The 26,083-nt window shown below is 29.4% G+C and overlaps 1 protein-coding gene across 2 annotated transcripts in view; it reads left to right on the forward strand.

Annotated features, from left to right (window-relative positions):
• The window catches only part of LOC125070069 (cGMP-dependent protein kinase, isozyme 2 forms cD4/T1/T3A/T3B), a 148,950-nt gene that overhangs the window by 39,340 nt on the left and 83,527 nt on the right, over nucleotides 1–26,083 (forward strand). For both annotated transcript variants that reach the window (XM_047679751.1, XM_047679752.1), the window contains exon 2: nucleotides 17,219–17,937. In XM_047679751.1, the coding sequence (XP_047535707.1) occupies nucleotides 17,453–17,937 (485 nt within the window). In that variant the 5' untranslated portion in view covers nucleotides 17,219–17,452. The remainder of the gene's footprint in view (nucleotides 1–17,218; nucleotides 17,938–26,083) is intronic.

Below are 26,083 nucleotides of genomic sequence, written 5' to 3' on the forward strand. Positions count from 1 at the left end.
TTTCATTACATACATGTAAATAAGCACAATAATTCATTATTCATAATCACTGTTCTTAATTCATAACTCAAAAAATAGAACATATTCCTTTTTTAAAATTTTATTTTTTTTTTTCATCATACTTTATAAAGCTTATACCTTAAAAATTACAAATGATCGTGTAGATACTGCTCTTAAGTCCTATTTTATACAAAGATATTTAGTTATTGTATTTATGTAGTATATTCATTCAAAGTTTCAAATTATCCAAATTCAAATTCTGAAATACTATCATCAATTCAATTTCATACACCGAGTTTTAGTTGTATCAACATAATGTTGTACTTTTCTTTTCGCTGTGTATGGTTTTTCGCTGTGTTATGAATATTAATTAGTAAAAAATAACACTTAATAAAAAAGTATACACGTGTCATCATTCACTATAATAAAATGATTACAAGATCATTTTGCGAGTCTAAATAAAGGTTAATTTAACCTAGACATATAAACCAAAATAAATACTCCTTATTGTACAATAATTCAAGCCATTAAGCCACGCCCTATGTCATAAAGAACGCCGCGAAACGAACGTCGCAGTCACATAGTAAATATCTTTCATTTTATCAAATTACCGGTTACATACACAAATGGACCAAAGAGAGCATAAATCAATTAAATTAAAAGTCATACCACCCGTGTTGCCTTTACTTTTACTTTTTCGCATCGATATGATTGTATGATTTATTTGGTAGCCGCCCAAAACACGTGTATTGATATGATCGCTATTTAATTCGTCGAAATTAAGACTGCGATGTATGGATACGATTATTTCTTCATTTTGATGAACTTTACTTGAAGGAAATTCTTAACACCGGTCTGCTTTTGAAATTAATGCTATTCGTATGCCCCTGGTATATTTTTAAATAATACCTATTTATGTGATACATATTATATTAAATTATAAATAACTTCACTGCTTGAATTAAAAAAGGCTTAATATATACATAATATATTTTTAGATTTCGTAGATGACAAAAACGTGTATAATTAATATTCATCAATTTACATCCTGCATAAAATTATTCGTAAAATTTCATGAATTAAATTTATTATAAAAGCGACTGAGCTCCTCATTGATTCTTAGCATCTATCAACAAGTCTAATTAAATAACGAACGTCTAATCAAAACTGTTCGTTATACTAAATAAATGAAGTAGTTTGTTTAATTATTTAAATACACTTTACTTATAAATACAGATGTACGTTTGAAATAATTCTTTTTTACTTTTGATTTCACAAAACTTGGTATTTTAAATATTACTAAAATAGTTAGATTTAAATTTGTCTTTTAGTTCCATATAACTGCCACATTTGGCACCTGATTCAGAACTATCAATCAACCGGTCAGGTTAACCTTTCCTTTAAAATCGCTTTTTGCTTACTTTATATAACGCAATGTTTCTATAATTCTTTTATTTCCTTGTGAAAACGATATAAGGACTTTTTTAAATGGACGTATTCGACGAAAACGATTTATGGAAAAAACGTTTTTAACTTTAATTGCTTTCATTTTAGATTGACTTATTTACAGAAGAATATTCTTTATATTATATATATCAGCAGAAGGTACGATGTGTAATGCCACCTGATAATAAATCATTACCTTGGTTCGTCGTCCAGTAGACATTGACACCAAGAGTATGTTTATATTCCCTTTAAACCGTCAAAGCGCCTCGCGCCGCTAACCAACACTTAATACATTATATTACCGTGTAATTGCAACGGCTAATTCAACGTTCAAAACTGAACAGTTATCCCGAGCCGACTCTTATCATTTTTATTAACATCAATATACTTGACTGTATTACATTTATGTATTTATTTATTTATCGAACATTTGCTAAGAAAACATCGCTATAAGACATTTCTATATACATACATATATATACATATATATATATATATATATATATATATATATATATATATATATATATATATATATATATATATATATATATATATATATATATATATATATATATATTCATATATAATATAAAATAACTACAATATTGTAGTAACAACTGGGTAGGTCCGCACAGATCCATATCACCGGAAAATAAAATTGATTTGTCGTTTCAATAGAAACCGGTTGCAATAAAACTTTTGTCGACAGCGCCATCAATATTCCTATTATTGTATTTATGTTTGGACACTGTATTTATCTGATAAAAAATATATTAATTATTTCGTACCGATTTGTATAAATGTCAAACGGATCAAAGGCATGATTGATTCCTTTACTGTTCGCCGATATCGTTTTAATTCTCGTAATAAGAAAGTATTTATCAATTTTATGTAAGTACAAAGTTATAAGCACAATCATCTGGTATTGACAGATATATTTTGTTCAGAATGGCTTTTAAACAAATGTTCCTTCAACACCGAATGTTTGAACAACTGTCAATGATGCAATAAAAGTCAGTAATGAGTTCTTATATTTTGTCATAAGTTATATGTTACTGAATTATATTAACGCCAATAAAAATCTTGTATTTATAAAGTCGCTTGTCAGACCTGACTGACGCACATTCAGATCAAAGTCTAAGAGTTGAAATTTGCAATATAAGTTTATTGTTAAACGTAAGCATCCCCAAATAAGGCATTTTTTGGTAACAAAAATACAACTTTCAGAGCTGAGAAGTTAGTACTGATGATGTAATATATGTATATAACTTTAATTACATTTTAAAATGTAACTTAAATAAACATAAATAAAAACGTTCTCACGTCGTAAAGTCAAGTTAATTAAATTATGTTACTCTAGTGTTTACACTCAAGTTTTAATCTGTATATGGATAGAAATATGTATTGATTTTCCAGATGAAATGTAAATTTAAAAGGTCAAATAAACATGCCTAAAATAGGCTGATGCTAAGAAAAAGCGATCTAAATAGCATGTTATCATCGATTACTCGGTATTATCTCTTGCGATCGCATTTTAAACAACATACCTTGACAAACATGCTTAGGGTTGTCAATTGTCCAACTTAATTTAAATATTTAATTAGATATTATCTTTTTCCGAGATCTAAATTAAAGTGTTCTTTTTTCAAATATGCTGTTACGGCTAACTGGGAGCATTTCGCGTGTAATTTAACAGCTTACTTTTTTTTATAATGCCCTCTACCCAAGTAAGTGGTACAGCCCAAGTATCTAAAAGCGATTGGTCTTTTTTATTATTGTCTCGTATTTTGGTGTGATATAAATTAATTTAATTATAAAGTAAATTTGTATTGCATTGTTTTTAGAAGCATTACATAAGTAAATACGTTAACATAAGGATAGTCACTTGCGTGTTGGTAATTTATGCTCACCATCAAATTATTGTTTACATTATACGTAAATGCTATGGGTGAGTACCAACCCCCTTTTACAAGGACCTTTGAAACGTGGTTAAGAACAAATAATTTATTATTAATATTTTTCTTTCCAATGTTTGGAAAATTAGTGTTACTACAAATACACGGTATATAACACCTTTGCTCCCAAAGTAGGTGACGCATTGGCGATCTAAGGAATGGTTAATATTTCTTACAACTCACAATTCTTACAATGTTTCATGTTAGTGCCTATCCCCATTTGCTAATTCGTTCTTCGTATTTATTATAAAACGGTAATCTTTATACAAATTACACGTGTAAAGCTAGTATGATTTAATTAGATTAACAAAGCTTAAAAATGACTTATGATAGGTCTTAAACTACCCGTGAAACCGATTGAATTTAATAGCTATTATCCTATTAGCAAAAGCTAATTATTAAACGTATACTTCCGAGGTCTTATTGATGATTCTCAGTAAAACCGACATTCCGTAGTGGTGGTAGGTTCTTGACCAACATATTAAAACTAAACGCTATGACTTAAATGTCATTGAAGAACCTTATTAAACAAATTTTTAATCAATTTTATTGGAAATTTCAATTAATATTGAATGTAATAAATGAATATTCATTTAAATATTATATTTTTGTTCTACAGATAAAATATGCTAACTGCTAACCCTAACTTATTCCCTGAATTGGACGCCCTGAATGCTAGTACAAGTTGCTCTAGGTCTGAAGTTGGTTTGTTCAATTATTTAATGACAGCATCTCTACGGAAGCGTCTAATTTGGTTCAAACTATCTATAGGTTCGAATTTTAAAACTCTTATTAACAGTAATAAAGAACTCATTTCGCATCTCACTCGTGAAATGTTAAAAACCACTTAGCCAGTGATACGCTGTATTGATGCGAGTATCCTTTAAATGTTATTATTATTATAGTCATTGTCGTATGTCACTTTCTGACATTTCTCGGTCGTTTCTGCGGTGGGTTTCGAGTTTCTGCTATACAGAATAGGTCTAGCTCTTTATAGAGTGAAAAAAGAATGTATTAAAAAAAAAATACATTTATTTAAGATCATTTAATGTATCTCTTTTGTACTTATTTTATATTATAAATCTCATATTTTTGTTTAGAAAAAAGTATAGTAAAATAAATATGTAATATAATATGTGTGTTAAGGAACTGTATTGATCTAAAAACTATGCGTCATCTTCTAAAAGAGCTGCACATTCGCAAGCAAAAGAAAAATTGTAATCGTTTAATGGTCGTATTTTTTCAACTTGCTTGGTCAATTAGATCAAAATTAATTTTAAAAGTCACCTTTTGATAGAACTTTAGCAAATTAAACTAAATCTAAATTTAATAATAATTCACAACCTATTACTTTCATGAAACACTATATCGATACTACGTCATGAGACTACGACTACGACAATAGATACTACGGAAAAGGAACATAAAATTATAAAATTTTAAATAACTCTTTGTAGTAGGTACTTATTCTGTGCACCCAATTAATAGTAAGTACAGTCATATTATTATATTACATGTATATAAAAACAACATAAAACGCTTGATAAATTTAGATAAAATATTATATAATGTTCAAGTGATCTTAAACCCACGATACTTTTTATTTAATTGTTTAAAACCCACCGTGCTGTAAAGATTAAATAATTATACGCGTTTCTAAATATAAAAAATAAATATGCTCGTAAATAACATAATTGTACGTACAACCCAAGCATTGTTGAATTGAAACAAATTGAGACCAATCTATAAATAGCTGAAGCTGGTATTATAAAAATAAACATTGAAGTTTATTAGCTTTAAGTGGTTGCTTATGTTTCATAATTGGTTCAACGACAGTCCTCTTTGCTTGTGAGTATAGTAAAGAAACGATACGTGTATTGGAATCTTATAATAATGATTCGTTTATCTTGTGAAAGTAAATCTGTTGTAATGAATGAGACGTTTCTGTGACGCCTAACTGAACAGAACTACTTAAGCTAATACACATAAAATTTATTGCAGCGGGTTAGGTTTTAGTTATATACTAATTGTTATAAAAGTACGCGATAAGCGTAAATTCCGTATTCTTGCCGGATGCAAATATTACTAGCATAACTTATTCCTTATGTTAGTTTCCCTTAAGTAGGCAATTAAAAATGCTATATATAAGAGCAAAAACTTATATAGTGTTTTATGTAAGCTGTACATTGATGTGCTTATATCACGTGGTAAGCGCTTGATAAGGCGAGAGTCTAAGGTCTGTCTGCGTGATCAAAATGTTTCAATTGACAGTCCAGAATGATTCAATTGTACAGTAGAATTAAATGGATCGAAATTATAGAAAGATAACGACTTGCGAAAAGTATTCGTATCGTAATCGTCATAAAATTGTACAAGATTTGAATAGCGTTCCTATAGTTGCAATGAGTTCGATGAACTAATTCTGGCAGCACGATATTTTGATTTTAATTTTTTTTTTTATTTTAAATTTAAATTTAGAAAGAGTTGCAGGAAAGTTAATAAATAAATGTAATAGGTGTACATCACTAATTTTTTAAATAATATTTGTTGCTTCTATTTTGATTTCTTGCACACACATCCAACATGTGCAACATAGTTACTGCTTAACTCGATGGTCAGACTTCTTCTAATGCATTAGTATGCAATGGCGACATCGTGGAACATAAATAAAGTAAAATTTCCATTTCTGGTTTATAAATTGCGCAATATATTATCTAGACTCTAGCACACTGAAGAAAAAATAATTCAATTCAATAATAAAACTTATAAATAATAAAATAAATCATCATAAAATATCGTAAAATGCTGTTATTTATGTTTAGTTACAGAAATTAAAATAAATAAATACATTTTCACTTTTGCAAGGCACGTCAAAATTCAGAAACCAAAAAAAAAATTATGTAATATCCAAAGCAGTTTTTCAGTAAAGTACCATTTTAAGTATATATAATATATAAACTATCGCTCGTTATTAGTTTTCTCTTTATGTCTATATATGTTTTTATTTTCTGTTACAAAAAGGGGGCGTGTAACTTGCCTATGCTCATGAGAGGTTCTATTCCTTCGGCGTAATTAAAAATAGTATATTTTACTACATGCAAATAATCCATTAATATCTTAATTTCACCTTATTATATCAGCTGTCTGCCAGTGAAAGTCCTGTCAAAATCGGTCCAGCCGTTCCAGAGAACAAACAGACAGACAGTCCAAAATTGTAAAAAATATTATTTAGGTATATGTACCGTGTATACATACATATGCATTTAGTAAAACGCGGTTATTTTAATATTACAAACAGACACTAAAATTTTATTATATGTATAGATATAGATAGATATTGTAAAATAAGGTGTAAAGTTGTCTATTTCGAGCGTCTTGACAATTAATTGGCTTAGCGATCAACTTCATCGTGTAGTTAACGTATCACCTGTGCGCATTAATCTCATCATTTTATAACGCGAGAAGAAATTACTTTATCCTTCGGTAAAACCAAAGGTAAAGTCTCTCTCTTTCACATGGCCCGTCTTTACTCACGTTAGGATGATGTCACTAAGGTAATCGTATCGACCTCTCGCAATGTGCTTAATTCTTCTTGGTACTGACTACTTACTATGATCATACTCCGTTATCGTTTCATGAACTCGATAACTTTAGGACACGATTTCGATAGTTTTTCGTGCTTGGGCTATTTAATTCCATTAAATATTTATTAAATTAGTGTCTATGGGCGCTGGTGACCGCTTACCAACAGCCGGTCTGCCTATTTAATTTAAATAAAAATAATAATGCTCTGTGGTCAAACAGAATATTGTTTTGATTTTGGTAGTTCGCAAATAGCCATATTAACTTTAAGAGTGCATTTATTTTGATAGATAGAAAATTAAATTATATGTATTGATAGAGATAATTTAATTATAAATCGCTTAATGTTGTCTTAGATTTTCGCGATTATTACACATTGAAATAAAACTAGTTTTTTAACGGATTTAATCGCGTATCGTATTAAGTCTGCCCGTGACCACGAACACTGCAAAGTGCTCGAAACGTCGGGATGTTAAAATAAAATAATTAATATACGCGATTAAATCCGTTAAAAAACTAGTTTTATTTCAATATAAATCGCTGTTTCTGTTCTCATCCAACTCCTACTCAAATGATACAAGTGCTTTAGCTACTTACATTGGGATCAGAGTAATGTATGTGATGTTGTCCAATATTATATTATTATATTATATTATTATATTAAATATACAAGTACTGAACAATATAAAATGCGTTCAATGTATGCAGCACACGCGCTGTTGAGGTCTCGTTAAGGATTAAATAACATGTGACTGTACGAATACATAGATTTATATATATATAGACTTGTGTTCTAGATATTTCCAAGGAATACTTTAGATCTATCTAACAAATTCTCGGAAATTTTTCATAAAATATGACGTCATACAGTTTTAAAGGCCATTAATTATTATAGTTTATCACTTTTATTTGGTGTTGCAGTACGTTTTATGACTGCAAGGAAAATGTCTCTGTTTGTGTCTCGTTACTGTGCAGGTTTTAGAGATGATTACTTCTAGGTCTATGTGTTTATCTCCGATATTCAAAAATCCGTTAATCGGCTCTTATGAAATCCACGGGTTAGGATCTTCCATAAGCCTATTCAAACCACAAGAGGAATAAAGACAGACACACAACATTTGACATTGAATTGAAGCGATGTCATTGGTCGAGAGCTTGAATTCATTGGCTCTTGATATTTCATTGGTGTTTTGAATGTCCACGAAGCAGTTATAGAAATATTAAAAGTGAAATTTAAATTGACATAAGTATTTAAGTGGAATAATTTTGTATTAATCAAGAACTGTTTGTGTTGCACAATATATGAGAACTTTTAGCAAATCACAAAAAATACGTAAATCTAAGGATCGTTTGTCTTTACTTATTCTTCGATAGATATTTGTTCTATTGCTTTGTCGAACAGACGATATGTTGTGTCCCTTCTTTATAAATCTCTTGCTCTCCTTGTTTGATTGTATGTGTGTGTAAGTGTTTATGAGAAAGAGAGTATCTATGTCCACATGTTTTATTCATCTCGCTGATATTTTGTGAACAAATATTATCGAACCGATTTAATCCGACGACTAATAAACTCAATTAGGTATACGTATGTATATTCCTTTGATCATACCATAAATCCAGTTTATTTTTTCTACCATAAACCAGTATCACATTTTAATATGAACAATATCGGTAGCATCGCCAATATAAAATTCAAAATAATGTCTATGTTAAATTTAAAAATTCTTTTAATGTTTTTTAAATAAGTCGTAAATTATTTTAGATGACACAAACGACATTCCATTCAGCCATAAAAGCCGTAAACATAAAAAATCCTAGTTTATATTAAATAGTTATTCATCTTTATTTTTAATTATAAGTATAATATTATTTCGAGTATTTAAGAGTTGGATTATTTTCATTATATCGACACTCGTCGAAAAGATAAATACGCACATACGCTTGTCGCTGTGTAAGTAAAATAGAGTGTTGTTTTTCGAGTATAATGATATCGAAGTTATTTTGTTTGTAAGTTATTTGATACTCTTTTAAAGAGTTGTCTATGGTAAGGACATTATCTATAGAAAAGCCGTTATCTATACTAATTTAAAATTCTAAATCAAATCTTTACTTACACTTAAAAAAAGCTTAACAGGATTATTCTACATGTATAATCATATAAACGATAAAATTGTTAATATTGGGGGGGGGGGAGTTAAGTAGAGCGTATATTTATAGTAACGCTATCATTTAAATTTAAAGTCGACCCAAATTTATTTCGTTAAATTACAACGTTTTAAATATAATGAGTTTTTAAACGTTCACATTGGTCATTAACATTTTAAAAATAAATACGACACGTATCAAATAATGTGTCTCGTGTATTTGCTTTACTAATAGCGGTTAATTAAAATGACCTCGATTGTAACGCTATATATATTGCATAGATTACTAAAACAAGCAGATAAGGCCTTTTACGCCAGATTTGTAAAAAATTTTTCAAGTATTTACCTGAATTCGCCAAAAGGCATCCGCGTCTACATTCGTCGAATAATTTGTACCTAATTTTTTCTTGTTATTTTAAACGGGCTAGTAGGTATTCGTTTTTATAGTCAAATATCGCAGTTAAAACTTCCAAAGACTTTTCTTTATAAACAGCTTGAACACAATACATATATATCCATCATTCTAATTTGCATATTAAACAAAAACTCCTTTTCCAGTGCTTAACTACACGATATAACATACGTTTGTGCAAATGACTATGACTAACTACATATGTCAGAGTATTCTGAATAGATAAATGGTCGCTCCGGAAGCTCCGGAAGAATGAGATTAAAAAAATTATAATCTTAATATTACGATTATCTTAAAAGGGGTATATTTATTTATTTAATTAGGCACAAAAGCAATTAATTCACAAACCTAATACAGACCATAAATACTTGTGGAATATTTTGTTCTATGTTTAAAGAGTAAAAATGACGTATAAAATAATATTAAAAAAAAATCTACATAATAATAGGCAAAATTATCAAAAGACAGTTTAAATTATTACAATGTTAAATATAAGTAAACTATCTGATTAAAAAAGTTCTACTTACTATAATAATAAAAAAAAAGTTACGCAAAAATATGTATAAAATGAATAAATTTAAACCTCTGTGCTGTCCTTAAATCGTAATATGTACGAAATCGTCAAGATTCCGCACCCATTTATATCTACTCAAATAATTGCTATCATTTAGCGTTCTCGGAATACGACTCAAATTTTTAAACTTATTTAAGTTTTTTCATACACTGACATTTACGTCTCCATGCGTCAAAATTTCTGTAAATATTTTCCTTTACCATAAACAATAATGTTTTTTTTATTATTCACGTATACAGCTTATCTCTCACATAAAATCTTAGTTTCGTCGCTAGAATAATAAAAATAATATAATACACGCATTCTGTTATTTTAAGGCTCGTATTTTAGAGCCACTCAGATTTGGTCAATAAAGTAATATCGTTGGTACGTATTTTTTTTATAATAAAGGTAGGCAAATATTTCGTCTGATGGTAAGTGGTGCACCACCAACCTTGAGAGCTAAGATGTTTTCCCTTGTGCATGTAGTTACACTGGCTTCCCTTCAAACCCAACACAACAATACTAAACTGTATTGCTGTTTGACGGTTGAATATCTGATTGTGTCTGATTCTAGTCCCGTCGGACTCTAAGTGAGGTATAATCACTTCAAGTGTGTGTTTATGTGGCCGTACATTTCTGCAGTAGGCTAGTTGCCATTGAGAACGGCGACTGAGAGGAAAAAATAAAATCAACATTTGGAACCTCAATGAAAACATTATTAATATATTGAGCATCGGTATACCCTGCATGTATTATTAATAATAACGTAATCTAAATTCAATATCTATATTATAAAATTAAAAAAAAAAAACTTGCATATCACCGCTATCTTAAATAGAAGCCGACATAAGCCTTTAAATTATTTAAAATTAATCTAATCATGTCTTAGACGTTTCAATTAAGGTAAATATTTAATGTAATTCGATTTTAAATAGTTCTTAAAAAGCTAAATAGGCAATAAATAATTCACACATTCAATGCGCAATCATGGCTTGTATAGCTGATTTATTTGTATAAACATTTTATACTTTAAGCTATTAGCTTAAAATGTAAATGCTATGAGTGCAATTAAATATGTAACTTTAAATTAATAAAAAGTTTTTCACGAGATTAATGTATCGTATTATTTATAACATTAACCAGAACAAATTTCAATCAGCATTGATTCTAATGACTTATAATGTAAAATTTATGCATATGCGTTTTAAATATACTTACATTCGAATATTAAATATGTTCACGTCTGAAACGGCTTAGTAATTAATTTGCTAATGAACGAGATTTAACAAGAAATCATTCTGAATGAAATTAAAACAAATATATTTAAATATTATCAATTATTATTAGATCACGAGTCTCGGTTTTGAATTTCGAACGTAAATGGAACATTCGTTAACCCACCAATGGATGGCTCGTGTTTTTATGACAGTTTTGATTTGACAGGATTCGTTACTCATTCATCAGCTATAAAAAATGATTATAATACCTCTTACAATTTTCTTTACGATTATCTTCTTTAAAATAACAAAATATACAGACACGGCCTCGTTACAATTTAATTATATGTATAGATTTAATTGTTTCGAACTTTACTTTAAATGTAAAATATAAATTTCATTCATAAGTTAATTCTACATATAAAATGCCTGAATATAAATTATAATTATAACAGCTTAAACTTCTTTTTAATCTTACACAGTTGACATAAAGATTAAAATTAAATGTCGCTGACAAAAAACAATTCTTACGTAATACATATTATAATTCATAGTTTATTTCCTCGATGAATGTAGACGCCATTGATTTTGAATAAAACACCTTTTGTGGTACCGTAAGACATATTCTCGTATCCAATTTACATATTAAGCGATATTTTATAATATATATTATTTTCATTCATGGAATGTCATAGCGTGTGTCGATAATTTGACATATCGCTTAAGAATCGTATATCAAAAGCGATATCCTTAATGGATCTTTTCGTGTTAACAATTTTTCACTCCAATTAAGTTAATTTCGGTAAATTGCACGTACGACTTTTGTCCTTAATTTTTTATGCAAACATTACAAAGTTCATGTATTATTTCATTGACATAATTGTATAATTGTGTATGAATGGTATGTTCTTCGAGTGTTTTACGCGGGAACTAGTTAGTTATCACGGTTTTGTCTGTAAGTTGATACACTTTACTAGTCGTGCTAAGCCGTCACGGTAGGTACCTACAATTTAGTAATTAGTCATTCAACCGCTTTACATAGGTATATTAATTATAATTATTTATATATTATATTTTATATTATATATTATTATAAATAACTAGTATAAAATATTCATATTGTAACTGTTTTTCGAATTCATGTTATAATAGTGTAATCCTTTTTTGGTCATAATTTTTGCATTATATTGTTAAATTTTATAAGATATTGTAACACTGTTGGATTGCCAAATGAAACAATAAATAAATAAATAAATAAAGTAATTGCGTGTAAATGTCCCACTGCTGGGAAAGGCCTCATAAAGAGCAGGCAGTGATAATAGAACTATCAATCTTCGATTAAGGGATCGCGCGTTCTAGTCACTGGACTGCCTCGGCTGCCTATAACACTATATAGATAGCTGACAAGACCCAGTGGCTCACCAGCCGATGTTAGAAGAACCAAGGATATAAAATCTTAGATGCAATGGCCGTCTGAGTATTGACACTGTTAGGAATATCTAGCACGATGTGGAAATAAAAAATAATCTCATTAAAAAAACCTTTTTCCGATATAAAGAGAGATCGAGCCGATATTATTTATCTGTGATGAATGAATTTAAAATTGAGAATATGAATAAAACCAAAGTAATAATCACTATTCATTATCTTTTTTAGATTGGTGGAAAAATTTACCTTTTTTATTTTTTTTTTATCTTACTATACTGGAGTTTTATTACTAAGTTTGAAATAGAGCAAGATAATGAACTTGTATATTTGGATTTCTCTTAGATACTAATTTTTAAAGATATTATTATTATATAAATCGGAGCGTGGTTACTTTGGTTGTTGATTTAGATAATTAATGAATCGAGTAGTTGGCAATAATGTTTGATGGCTGATTTACTTATAAGAGCGGGTCACCCCGAATGGAGTTGTAAGTGTCATGGCAACGCGAGTCGTTATGTTTTGACAGGCGATTCGAATGCGATGGTTGCTTGTAACATGCTTGTAAACCCATTTGCTCTTAATCGAGATGAATTATTGTAATCTTTTGATATTATTGTGGTGTACGATTATTGAATCAATTAATACAGTGATTAGACGATATTAAGTACGTTTTATTTTGTGAATATCTCCATCGCACGCCCACATAGTCTTCCAAATGTCGGATCAATCCCGAACACAACTGTTCGGCATCCTGCTTCTCCGACATATATATATCTTTGACTTGTAGATAATGCAATAACATTAAAACATAAACATTTAAATATATGAAGTGAATTATACTATTAAATTTGTTAATTAAACTAAGTCACTGAATAATTAAAAAAAAAAATGATAACTCTAAAATATAATATAAATCGTACCTTAAATTCTTAGTTTATGTGTGTTTATTTATGTTTAGATATCTAGATCACACTACAAAAGAACTGAAACAAGCCTACTTATAATCTGTGAGTGTGCGTAACAACTACGCTTGAAACGATATACTATTACTAGAACTTTTTTCGATGCCTTCTCAGCTTAGAAAATTTATGTAGGCATTTAAATAATCAAAAAAAAAAAAAAATTAAATAATCAAAGCTGAATAGATTACTTAAAAAAAAAACAATGAAGTTTATTACTGTCCGTGACGCAACAAAGGCTACCAATCAACTAGTTGAGCTCAGCGCTGGTTTTCAGTGGCTGCCATAACAAGTTACAGTGATATTTTTTAATATAAAATATATGTAATTTAAACCTGACACGTTCTTCCATTCGTGTTACGATTGAGAAACCTTCACTCCATTGACCTTTGTTTCATCTTATGTGTTTTAGCAATTGTGTGCATATGAGATATTTAAAACTCGATACGAGACACCTACTGTAACGGTTTACAGATCAGAAACACCCACTTTTTAATGTAGAGTAAGGTTATGATTAACATAATAATTCGAACTTGAAGCGAGGTACTTTTATTTCACATACAAACCTATTAATTCATATTAATGTTATTACGATTAAGATGGGTTTGAACGTATTCATCTTAGGAGGTATCAATACAATTATAAAAATGTAAGTGTGCAATTCTAAAATTGTGTGTGTGGGGTTGAAGTTAAACTTAATTATTACCTAAATTATTATTTCATTTTTTTTTGTTTGCGTAAATCACAATAATTAAATTAAATTTATTTATTTATTTTTTGTTTGCGTAAATACAAATTATTCTAAATAAGTTTCACTTGTAAAATACCTTTTTGTCTTTGATCGTCTATTTTATTGAGGAAGGTTATGTAGTTTATAACACCATCCTGCGGCCTAGAGGCGGAAAGCATCTTGTTTATCGTAAAGAATATAAATAGATGTATAACAATTTAAAAATAAAAAAATGTATCCTGTGTCCTTGTCCGCTACTTTATAGATAACTATGAATATGATTACATGTATTAGTTATTTTCCTTTATTCCCTTAGACATTTGTCATTTTGGCCCATATTTGAAGCCGAAACAAGTACAAATTATTTCTATTTAGTTCTACAACAATTAATAAAGGGGTGGTACGTAGGTACCATTATTCCATTACCGGATTTGAACAAAGCTAATTAAAATCAAAGTGAAACTCAAATATCTTTCGCATTTGTAATATTATTTTATTTCTAAGATTTGAAGTAACAAGCGGAATTAATTAATCTTTAGAGAATTACTCAAAAATCATCTCGACTTCGGAATCGGAAGTCGTGTTACAGTTTATAATCTACTGCGAGACACGCAGTTCGCCAATTCGCTCGCATTTTAGGTGTTGGTCGTCAGGAGTTAGACATAAAAAGTAGCCCATGTCCTCGGAGTTAAAGTTTGCTACATACCAAATTACATCAAAATCGGTTCATTTTTTGACCGTGAAAGAGCAACAGACAAACTGACAGAGTTTTTAATCGGTATTACACTATAGTGGCAATGAAAATATCTTCGTTATTATTGGCTGAGTGCCTCATCACTTTCGTCTTATTTTCTATAACGTGCGTCTTTTTGTTTATACAGTTGAATGAAGCTATTATTAACTATTTAAAAAAAAATAAAACAATTTGTAGAACTATGTGTATACTGTATAGTAATATTATTGTTGTGAATGAATCTTTAAATGAATAAAATACGACGTTTAACCGTAAGTGATAACTAACGCTAATAATTATGATCTCGAGAATAGTGTTGTCTGTTAAAGTTACAAAAAAATGTTGCAATTGATAATATGTACTTACAGATTAAACAACACAATACGTAGACCATTTGGTATAAAAATCTTTAGTTAAACTTTCATGTTTCGGCAGAAATTAAACAATTTTTCGGCATATCCCACACTCTGTATAGAGTTGTTGACTACAAATTAGGAAGGATAAGCCAAAATTAAGGATTTATTTTATAAAAAAATAAATTTATCAAAATGATTTAATTTAAAATAAAAACAGTATAATTAAAATTATCATTTATCACAAGGTGTTGAAAACATTCGTTGATAGGAATATAATTAAACATTAACATTTAATTTACACTTTAAAAAAAAAATACGAAAATTAAATTGTTTTAACTTTTTTATTTATATTTATGTTGAAGGTCCTTCGTTATTTGTCCAGTCTGAACTTGTTCTCTGATATGATAATATCGTTCGCACTCGTCAATTCGAATTTCGAAGATTAGATAGGCAGCATCATGTGGTCATACGCAATTTTAAATCAGGTGATCAATGTTCTCTCAATACAAATAGGTGTGTGTTATCATATTGATAATGATAATAAATTTCAAATCACTACATAAAAACAAAACATCTCTATAGTATCGGATATGTATGAATTTATGTTGATATAATATGCAAAATATTTGGCTTGAACTGTATTTAAAATTACTCGTGTACCTATATATTATACATCATAACCATCATAATTTTAGTATATCAGCATTAAAAAAATTAAGATAAATAATTACTAAACGATTACTTTTATGTATGTAATATGTATGCAGTTTTATAAATGTAACCAATTTCTTTCACTTATCTCACATCCATGTACTACCATCAAGTAGGTAGTACCGTAAGGTAGGCTCATCTCTAAACCACACATCATAATTTTAGTATATCCGCATTAAAAAAAAGTGTAGGATGAATAAGCGGTTACATTTGCCCATGTATGTATATAATTCCGCGATCTCGAAATAGTATTTCAATTTCAATAGACTTTTACAGTGTAATTCAGAAAGTAAATAATATAGTCTTAGATACAAGACATTGCATTAAATCTTATCTTTAAGAGCTTACGTAATTACTTAAGTTTTTAAAATTTTCATTATTTTTTTTTTTTTCATTTAATTTTAGCAATAAATGTATCTATATCTTGATCCAGAATAAAACAATTGAAGTCGAGTTTCACTATAACTATTCGATGGTTTCGCACGATACGTGTTGACGGATGTACAATATTTTCTTGACCTCTGCATCTCGGTTATACAATCTTCTAAGATAAAACTTGTCAAATAAAATATCGTATATACTGTGTCGTTTTGCAAAGGATAAACTTCAAAACAAATTTGATGAATTTAGACGTTCATCATTTGTAACACAAATAGAGCCGTCATCTTAAATTAACAATAGTCTATAATTTTTGGTGAATAAATTATCTTAATCTATAATTATATTATACGAACACATTAAATAATAATTAGGAATTGTACTTTGTTATATTTTATCAAAATAATAAAATTTTAAGATCACTATCAAATATCCCTCTACATTTGTCTCTAGGCTCTTTAAAATCATAACAGCGTGCGATAAATAAAAGAGTATTTGGAAACAGATTAGGTAATCTAAATTTAGAAAGATAAATGCTATATAAAAATAATTAAACAATATTTATTTTGACAAACATCAGATAGTATAATGAGAAATGTAATTTGCAGGGCGTCACCGAGGCACGCGGGGCTGACGGCGGCGTTGGATCGTGTATCAGCACTACATCGTCTGGCCGCGCACAGGTCGCACGACTCGCACGCACGAACCCACACACATCCTGTACTTCCCGACACAGTGACTACGAACATAAACGAACTCAGTGCTAGTGAACTAAACACGTGAACCTTATTAAACCAAGTGCAATCCTTAGTGATTCGGTGCAAGGCTCGGTAGCCGAGTGAATGCGCGTCTGTTTCGATACCCTCTGCTTTGGATCGTCGCAGCGAACAGCTGTTGACGATGAGCCGAGGGCCGTAGTGAATACTGGTGGAGGAGCGCTTACCGTGGCGCCTACTGTCAACGGCGATAGACGTGCCTTAGACGAAACGTATCGAGAAGAATTAAATGGTATAATGGGGACTCCTAGCGCGATGAATTCCGATCCAGAGAATTGTGTTGCTAATGCAGCGGCTACAAACGATATGCAGCCCCTTATCGAGAGGATAAGGGAATTAGAGGCGTTGCTTAAGCAACGTGACCAAGAAATGTTGGAACTGCGTTCGCAGCTTGATAAATTGCAGAGCGTTTTTCCGTATCAACAATATGGTAGAGGATCCAGGGCTCCCAGGAAGCAGAGAGCTCAAGGTATCTCTGCTGAGCCCCAGACGAGCTCGTCTCTACAGGATTTGGCGCACCAAACATTCCGGATCTACGATAAAAACGAGACGTAAGTAACATTTCTTATCTAACTACTTGAAAAATATTTTCCACGCTTTCAATATAATTCTAGCAGTTTCAATTGACTTCAGAACAATTTTATATCAATTTCTTAAAATAATTCCAAAATATATTAACCTAATTTAACATTTTTATTTCATTTGAACGGTATTACATCAACTGATTTAGAATATAAAATCCGAAATGTCGAATCCCAAATACGAACATACGTCCTTATTATTCGGGGCTATTGATATTCTTTAGCAATATGAAAATATAAACATGAACTACAGTTTCACATATTTTCACGGAACAACGGTGTTACCTTCACGATCTAATATTATGGTGTATATAACACACGGCTGTATTTAATTGGCAATATGTCCAATGTCAAATTGTAAATGTTTATCATATCAAGATGCAATTAAAATTATAGGAAACCAAGGGAAAACATGACACAAAAGTAATTACTTGAGTTTTATAGGTCTTTATCGTCAAGATACTTCGCATACGTATGATATACTTTTATTTACTCTGTGTTTTTCATGTACTTATATTGGTTAAGTCTTATAAAATGTTATCCTGTTGTTAACCACTTTATTCCCGGCAACGATTTGCGCTAAAATATTCTTCGTGTACAAATGTATATAAGTTAATGTGCTGCATCGCCATCTAGCAACGAATTACTACAATCTGGATAGTATTAAATAACGTACACGAAAATATAAATAAGTATTAAATATGTCAATTTTTATGGTGATCAGTCCAACGGCGTCGAAGTGTGTTAATATCAAAAAGATATACCAACATAATTTTTTATGTATAATGTATGTTTGATTACTGTATTTCAAGCACCAATAATCATATCCACGTAATCATCAGATCTTCAACCTTACTGCAATAATCGTGACTTCTTAACGTAGAATTTGTTTATGTAATTTACACTGATATCATCTTAAACCCTATTTCAAATAGACAAAAATATCTTAAAATAAATGTCATACGCAAAGACCATGAAATACTAAATTTAAATATTTTTATCATTGTATGTGTATAAAAATAGATTTATTATAAATCATATATATATAAATATTATCTTCTAATAATAGATCAATCTTATTTTCGTAATTGCTATTAAAGTTATGAACTCACGTATCGGATATACTGTCTAGTACAGTAAAAGATTTTTAATACTTATTATTTTAACTATAATAGAATAGCAAACGAGCAGATGTTTTATAATGGCCTTACTCGTACATTAATATTATATATTATTTATTCCTTACACTATAAATGCTCATGGAATCTTAAATGCACATTCTCTCGAGTCCGTAATTACACTGGCCCAATCATCTTTCAAAGAGAGACATCAAATAAACAAGCGCACGTTCCTACTAATTAATTCATAGGATATAAAAATTTAAATGTTTACTATAAAAACCCTCTTTTTTTGCCGGTTCTTCTCCGGTTTGTCCTTTCCGATACGTTGGTAGAATTATGACAATCATTATTAAAGTGTAATGTTACGAAGTTGTAGAGTCGAGATGGCCCAGTGGTTAGAACGCGTACATTTAACCGATGATGGCGGCTTAAAACACAGGCAAGCACCGCTGAATTTTCATGTGATTTATGTTTAAAACTCATTTCTTGCTCGGCGGTGAAGGAAAACATCGTAAGGAAATGTGAGCGTATCTAATTTCAACGAAATTCTGCCACATGAGAATTCACTAACCAGCATTGGAGCAGCGTGGTGGAATATGCTCCTAACCTTCTCCTCAAAGGGGAAAGAGGCCTTAGCACAGCAGTGGGTAATTTATAGGCTGTATATGTTGTTTCGAAGTTAATAAAAATTTTGAATTTAGATTTTTTTTATGTGTGACTTATTTAATATCAATTTAATTATGTCAGATCGAGAGAAATCAGCGTGTTATCATTAAACAACTTTTATAAGTAAGGCCGTTAATGCGTTATTGGATTTTATCGTATTTTAAAATATTATTATTTAATAAATAAATTATATAGCGACTAATTAATTTCAAGTAATTCGAATATAACAATATGCATTGATAATAAATAAACCGGTCAAGTTCATACTACGCAGTTAGCATCCGATAAAATATAGGGTACCATTGTTTTTGCAGTAGTTACATGTAGTTTCATTTGTAGATTGTCGTCGCATATGGTAATAATACAAATTAAATACTTTATGACGATTGTTATAAAAATATGTATATTTAAATGAAACCTGTTCATTTGAAATCTATATATACGTACATATAAAAGCGAAATACTACTCACTGATTAATCACGAAATCTCAGAAACTGTAACACGTACAAACATGAAATTTGGCAGGTAGTTTCTTTATAGGATGTAGATACCCGCTAGGAACGGATTTTACGAATTTTTTTAGGGGTCTAAAGGGGTAAAATTCATTTCGCGCGAGTAAAATCGCTGGTTCAGTACCTATATATATATATAATAAATATCATCTATTTGCATAATTATATCTATCTTGTATCTGTTGTTTTTACTACTCAGTTACTTTATTTAGTCAAAATTAAAGTTGTTTTAATTATAAATAACGACGGAAAAGCATTTGACAAACATGATGGTTGGTGGTCTACACTCTCGATAGACATTACTGTAATAAATATTACCATCCATTACATTATAATGCACTACCTTGGGAACTAAAATGATATGTATGTCCCTTGTGCCAGTAGATAACTGGTTCACACACCCAATAAACCGGAGGAACAATTTGAAGTCGCTTACAAATTAGTATTACTTGTATTTCATAAAAAATATAAATTGAAATAGTTTAAATGTTGACGTATGTTTAAAATCACCAATCATTGCATAGCAGTAAATAAATTAAATTTAATACATTTCCAAAATGACCTTTTACAATATTTAAGCTTTGTAAGTTGCAAAAATAGTTATTTAAATATTGGCTTATTATATTTTTTGTATCGTGTTTGTTTGTAGTGCTGTTGTCCCTATTGGCCTTTACAGCGTCACCGGGCGTTGGGGCGAGTACTAGACTCAGCCTTGAAATTTGAGCCCTTTCGAGCTTGAGAGTGACGTTCGTCCTGAGGGTGTCTCCTATGAGATCGCACCTCGGCTGAACGTAGTCGTTGGGTTCACGCGGAATAAGGGCATACATAAAACTTTTATATCGTAATACATGCATACAACGCATACAACAACAAGAATATAATTCAATTGTTTTACACCAATGTCTATATATATTTGAGGTAATGATCACTTTAAATAAAGTTGTCTATTTTAATTAATTATTAAAGAAAAACTTTCTTACCTTAAGTTTAAGTTTGCATTTTGCTTGATTAAAATTTATTAATTATTGTTTTAGAATAAAGAGTATTTTGAATTGTTTGATTCACATAATGTCATATACAATTTATATATATTCCATATATATACTTTATTTTGTAGTCTTTACATATATTACCAGTATAAGATATTTTTTAAAATGTATAAGGAAAAAAACGTCATTGGCGTTTGAAATGTTTTACAATGTCTGTGTATATCTCACTACTAATATATATAGAATATTATTAGAATTAAATTATATATGTCTCAAAATGTAATAAAGCCATAACTTTATTTAAAAATGTCATCGAAAGTCCTTACTTCTAAAGTTAGAATGACAAAGTTCTCTGACGTAAATTTGTTTATGCAAGAACCAACCATGTCATAATTAAATACCTGCTGTATTTCTGATAGTAATTTTCTTAATCATAAAAAACAATACTTTAAAAGAAAACTAAGGAAAACAACAATATGCTAATTCTATACACGTACATTATATTTAAACCTTGAAATCCAATAAACATTATGTATAACTTTTTATTATAACTTAACGTTAAATTGATAACATAGTATTATAATCAGTTGAACCATTATGTTAAATATAGTTTAAAAAAAAATATACTCACAATTTGATTATAAGCGATAATTGGACGCTTCGTAGAAGTATTTTTCGTCTCCAAATTATCAAAAATAATATACGAAGTATCGCGATTGTTATCTCACATGATGTAAAAGTATTCGTTGAATATAATAAAATTAGGTTTTACGCTTTAAGTAATGTATTAAATAAGTTTTATAGTATTATTTTACGTTACTAAAGGATTTTAATTGACTCATAAAAACAACAGACTGCAACAACGCGTTTAACGATCGTCTAAAAGGAGCCGACTTGTAAATTCTGTTGATATAGTATTGTGAAACTGATTTATTTTTCACTCAAAATTCACAACAAAGATTAAAGAATAATTTCGTACTAATACATCAGTATATCACATTATTCACATTTATTTATGTATTTTATTTTTTGCTTATAAAATTTCCGTTATCTAATGACTAGTTTGATATTCGATATTTAAAATACGACTTACAATTTTAATTGTAAAATAATGGCCGATTTAAACGCCTGCTTAAAAAAACTTCTTTAGTTGTAAACCGAAATGATAAGCTTTTTATTGCTTATATATACCAATTTCAGTACATACATATATTTATTACTTACAATTACTGTTATTGGTAAATAATGTCTTATTTTATTAGCAAAATAATAATGATTATGATAGCGCACTAAAGCTACGACCATTTAAAACTGCAATAATGACATTGGTATCCACGAACAAATTGCGCTCCAATTTTGTGTTAGCACTAAAATCAGCCAGTACACCACGCTTATCAAAGATCATGGAACGCTTCATACTAGAGTATCATATCAGTTAGGTACCCGTAAATTGGAAACGTATGGCAGCTGCTTAATGTAGTATTAAAAGGAATATACATAAATTAGTTATGTGATTATTTTATTGAGGTTACACATAAAAAACGTTTATCCTTAAAAGACATTGAATAAACAGATATTGCGTTACCTTTAAAGACATTAAATAGTTTTTAATTACAGACAAGAAAGTCAAAAATTCAATTTAAAAACACTGTATCATATTTTCAGTTTTTTTTTCGGTCAATCGGTATTTATTCAATATAACCGGCACATTGTAAACAAACCGATAATATTTATAACAAAACGAATCTTGTATTGAATTTTTACTTAATGAATAAAATATATATGTACATATTTTATATATTAATAGTGTAAGCCGATTTTTGTCCTAGTGATGAGTGGGACGATAACTGTACATAAAAAATCGGTTATAGCCTCATTTTAAAGAGCTTCAGTCGTAGATGTGCAGAAAAATAAAGAGGATTCTTGATTGCAATTTATTAAATTGTTATGATTTAACGAAGAATTAATTTTATTGTACGAAAAAAGTTACTGGCCACGTAGAGTATGGCTGTATAAAAAAAAAACAAAAGTAAATCGTGCAAACAGACGTCGTCAGTATACAATGAAATTAAATAAAAAAATCGATCAGGCATAAACAAGTCAATATGGATTAGTACCCACTTATTAAACCGTCAATGGACTGCAACCATGAGAACTTCCTCAGTGAATGTCATGTATCTAGTGCTTGTAATTAAACTGGCTCACTCACCCTTCAAACCGGAACACAGCAATAATTCGCATTGCTGTGTACGCTGAAAATATTATACTTTATAGTTTTAGTTTGTTTTTAATAATAGGTAATGTTCAGTAGTTGAAGGAACAAAAAAGTATGTATGTATTATTAAAAAAATGGGTTGGGCCTCAACACGATTGGGCTGGGTTAGGTTAGTATACGAAAAAAAAAAAAGTTATTATCTAGGTACTACTTGAATATATATATTCTTTTTGGATTCGTAAATAAAGAGTTTAACTACTATAGCATTGAACATAAATACTTACTAAATAATTTATTAATCTAATGCCTCATTCATCATTACTTCATTTATTTATACATAGATTACACATTTCTATGGAAACGCCGATAGATAATTCTGGAATTTATATATTCCAAACCATCTCACACAAACGAAATAAACTTTGGTCGATCGTTTGAATTCTCGGAGTGTTTCGGTAGTTTTATTACCCGAATTGGCCAATTATGCTATTTTTACGATACAAACGTATAAGTCACTAGTTAATCACTAATTAATATTCGTAACACGATCGCTCTTTAGTTGTTATTACCCAAAAAGTGATAAAAGTGTAAAGTACACCGTGAATTTTAAAACATTAATTAGTATGCGAGAAGGTTCTATATGGAACAGTTTTAGCAACGGTGTCCTTTAACAGTTAAATTTATAGTCCTATCTAAAAGATTAGTCCTAATTACTGGCTTAACACGGTTCCATTTAAATGCGTTATCTTTAAAATAGCTGGTCGAGTATTATAAAATTATGATGTTGTTACTGTGCGTGATGGCATACGACTCTGTTCGATCGATCCCAAATCATATCAAATGTATCTATTCAAGTAATCCTTCCAACAAACCGTTTTCTAATCGATATCACTATTTTCGAAAGCCGCATAAGAAATTATCTTTTTAAATTTATTATCTTCTTCTATTTTCAAAATAGTATGTATATTTATGTCTTCAACTGCCAGCAATTTACAATATTGTTGCTGTAAGGAGTTTGATTATAAATCAACCTCTTAGGCTACAGGATCGTGACAGATTAATATCAAGTAGACGCAGATGAGACTTTATCATATCCAATGTCATAATACGGTTAGTTAGTAATGTTTAAAATTTATTTGGCACTAGACTATGACATTAACGCTCAATGCAATATATTGGTTGAATTAATTATCGCCGTGACTAGGGACATCAGTGCTACTAAGCGATCTAGATAAACTCCCTTGGCATTTAATTAGCATATATTAGCAGTTTAAAAAAAATATTGTCAAAAGTGCCGGTTCAAGGTGACGAGATAACCTTACCCGATTATTCTTTATCGTTACGACATCTAACCCGTATGCTAGGAACGTACTCGGGCTTCAATTTTTATTGCATTTGGGACGTTTTATATTTGGAAGCGACGCACGAGTGTTAACCTCATTTGCATCTACATTTTCCTTTTAAGGTCTTATATTATCTCTATGTTTACATACGTTGTTGAATTTATAATTTCGAATCAATTAACCGTATATTTTCTGGATTTAATACTCTGTTTTTTTTTTTAATTTTAGCTGACTTAAGAAGTGAAAGTGTGGGTTTTGAATCGTCACATTCGATTTAATTGAAAATTTAAATATAATTATTCTTACAAAATTAAAGCTCTTTATGCAATCAAGATTTTAATTTAAAAAGTGAATATAAAACTAATTGGTATTGAAAATTGCGTAAAATGGAGTTGATAAATTTATATATAGAATCAAATTAGCATTTTCAAATTAGGAATCTTTAAGATATGTATTTCGACCGACCATCTTGGGCGAAACGCTTATATTACCCCAAATTGCCTTAACAGTATTAAATGCGCCTGATCCTAAAACGCACACAAAAATTTTATACAAGTGTACCTAACACATATATAATTTTAAAAAATTGTTTAATTACTAGATATAATTCATGTTTTAGAAAATTGAACTTTATTTAAATACCAATAAGAGTTCAATTGATCTAGTCATAACACATAAGAATTCATTTTAAATAATAAATATAATAATAATTTCATTTGTTTTTCAGCTCATTGAAAAATTTATATAAGAGCCATTCACAAAACATATTTATAGAATCGTATCGTTCGATTTTTAAATTTACAATCGGTTTATAAATAAGAACAAACCAATTAAAGTTTAAACCATGAAAGCCTGTATTATCTTATCTGAATTACCGCCTTCGAAACAAACTAATTGTTCGTTATTTGCATGAATATCACCAAGCGACTTGTATTGTAATGTTGTAGAACATTGGAATGTTTATCTAGCATCTAATATATAACTATAATCTGTCATGAACGATAGTGAATCTGACAAATCTTGGTAATCTATTTCTGTCTAGATTGATATTGATTAGATTATAATAAATATAAATCAAGATTTTTTTTAATGATACGTTTATATATTGTACAAGATTTATTAGTGGTTTCTAAGTGGTTTATGACATTTGAGTGAAATAAATCAGAATATATCTATCTATTTATAAAAATTAAAATGACCACGAGCCGAAACAACTAAAGCTAGAAGTATCATTCTAAATATGTTTTCTTTATGAAACTTTTAGAATTT

Source organism: Vanessa atalanta, chromosome 16, assembly GCF_905147765.1.
Source record: "Vanessa atalanta chromosome 16, ilVanAtal1.2, whole genome shotgun sequence".
NCBI classification, from domain to species: Eukaryota; Metazoa; Arthropoda; class Insecta; order Lepidoptera; family Nymphalidae; genus Vanessa; species Vanessa atalanta.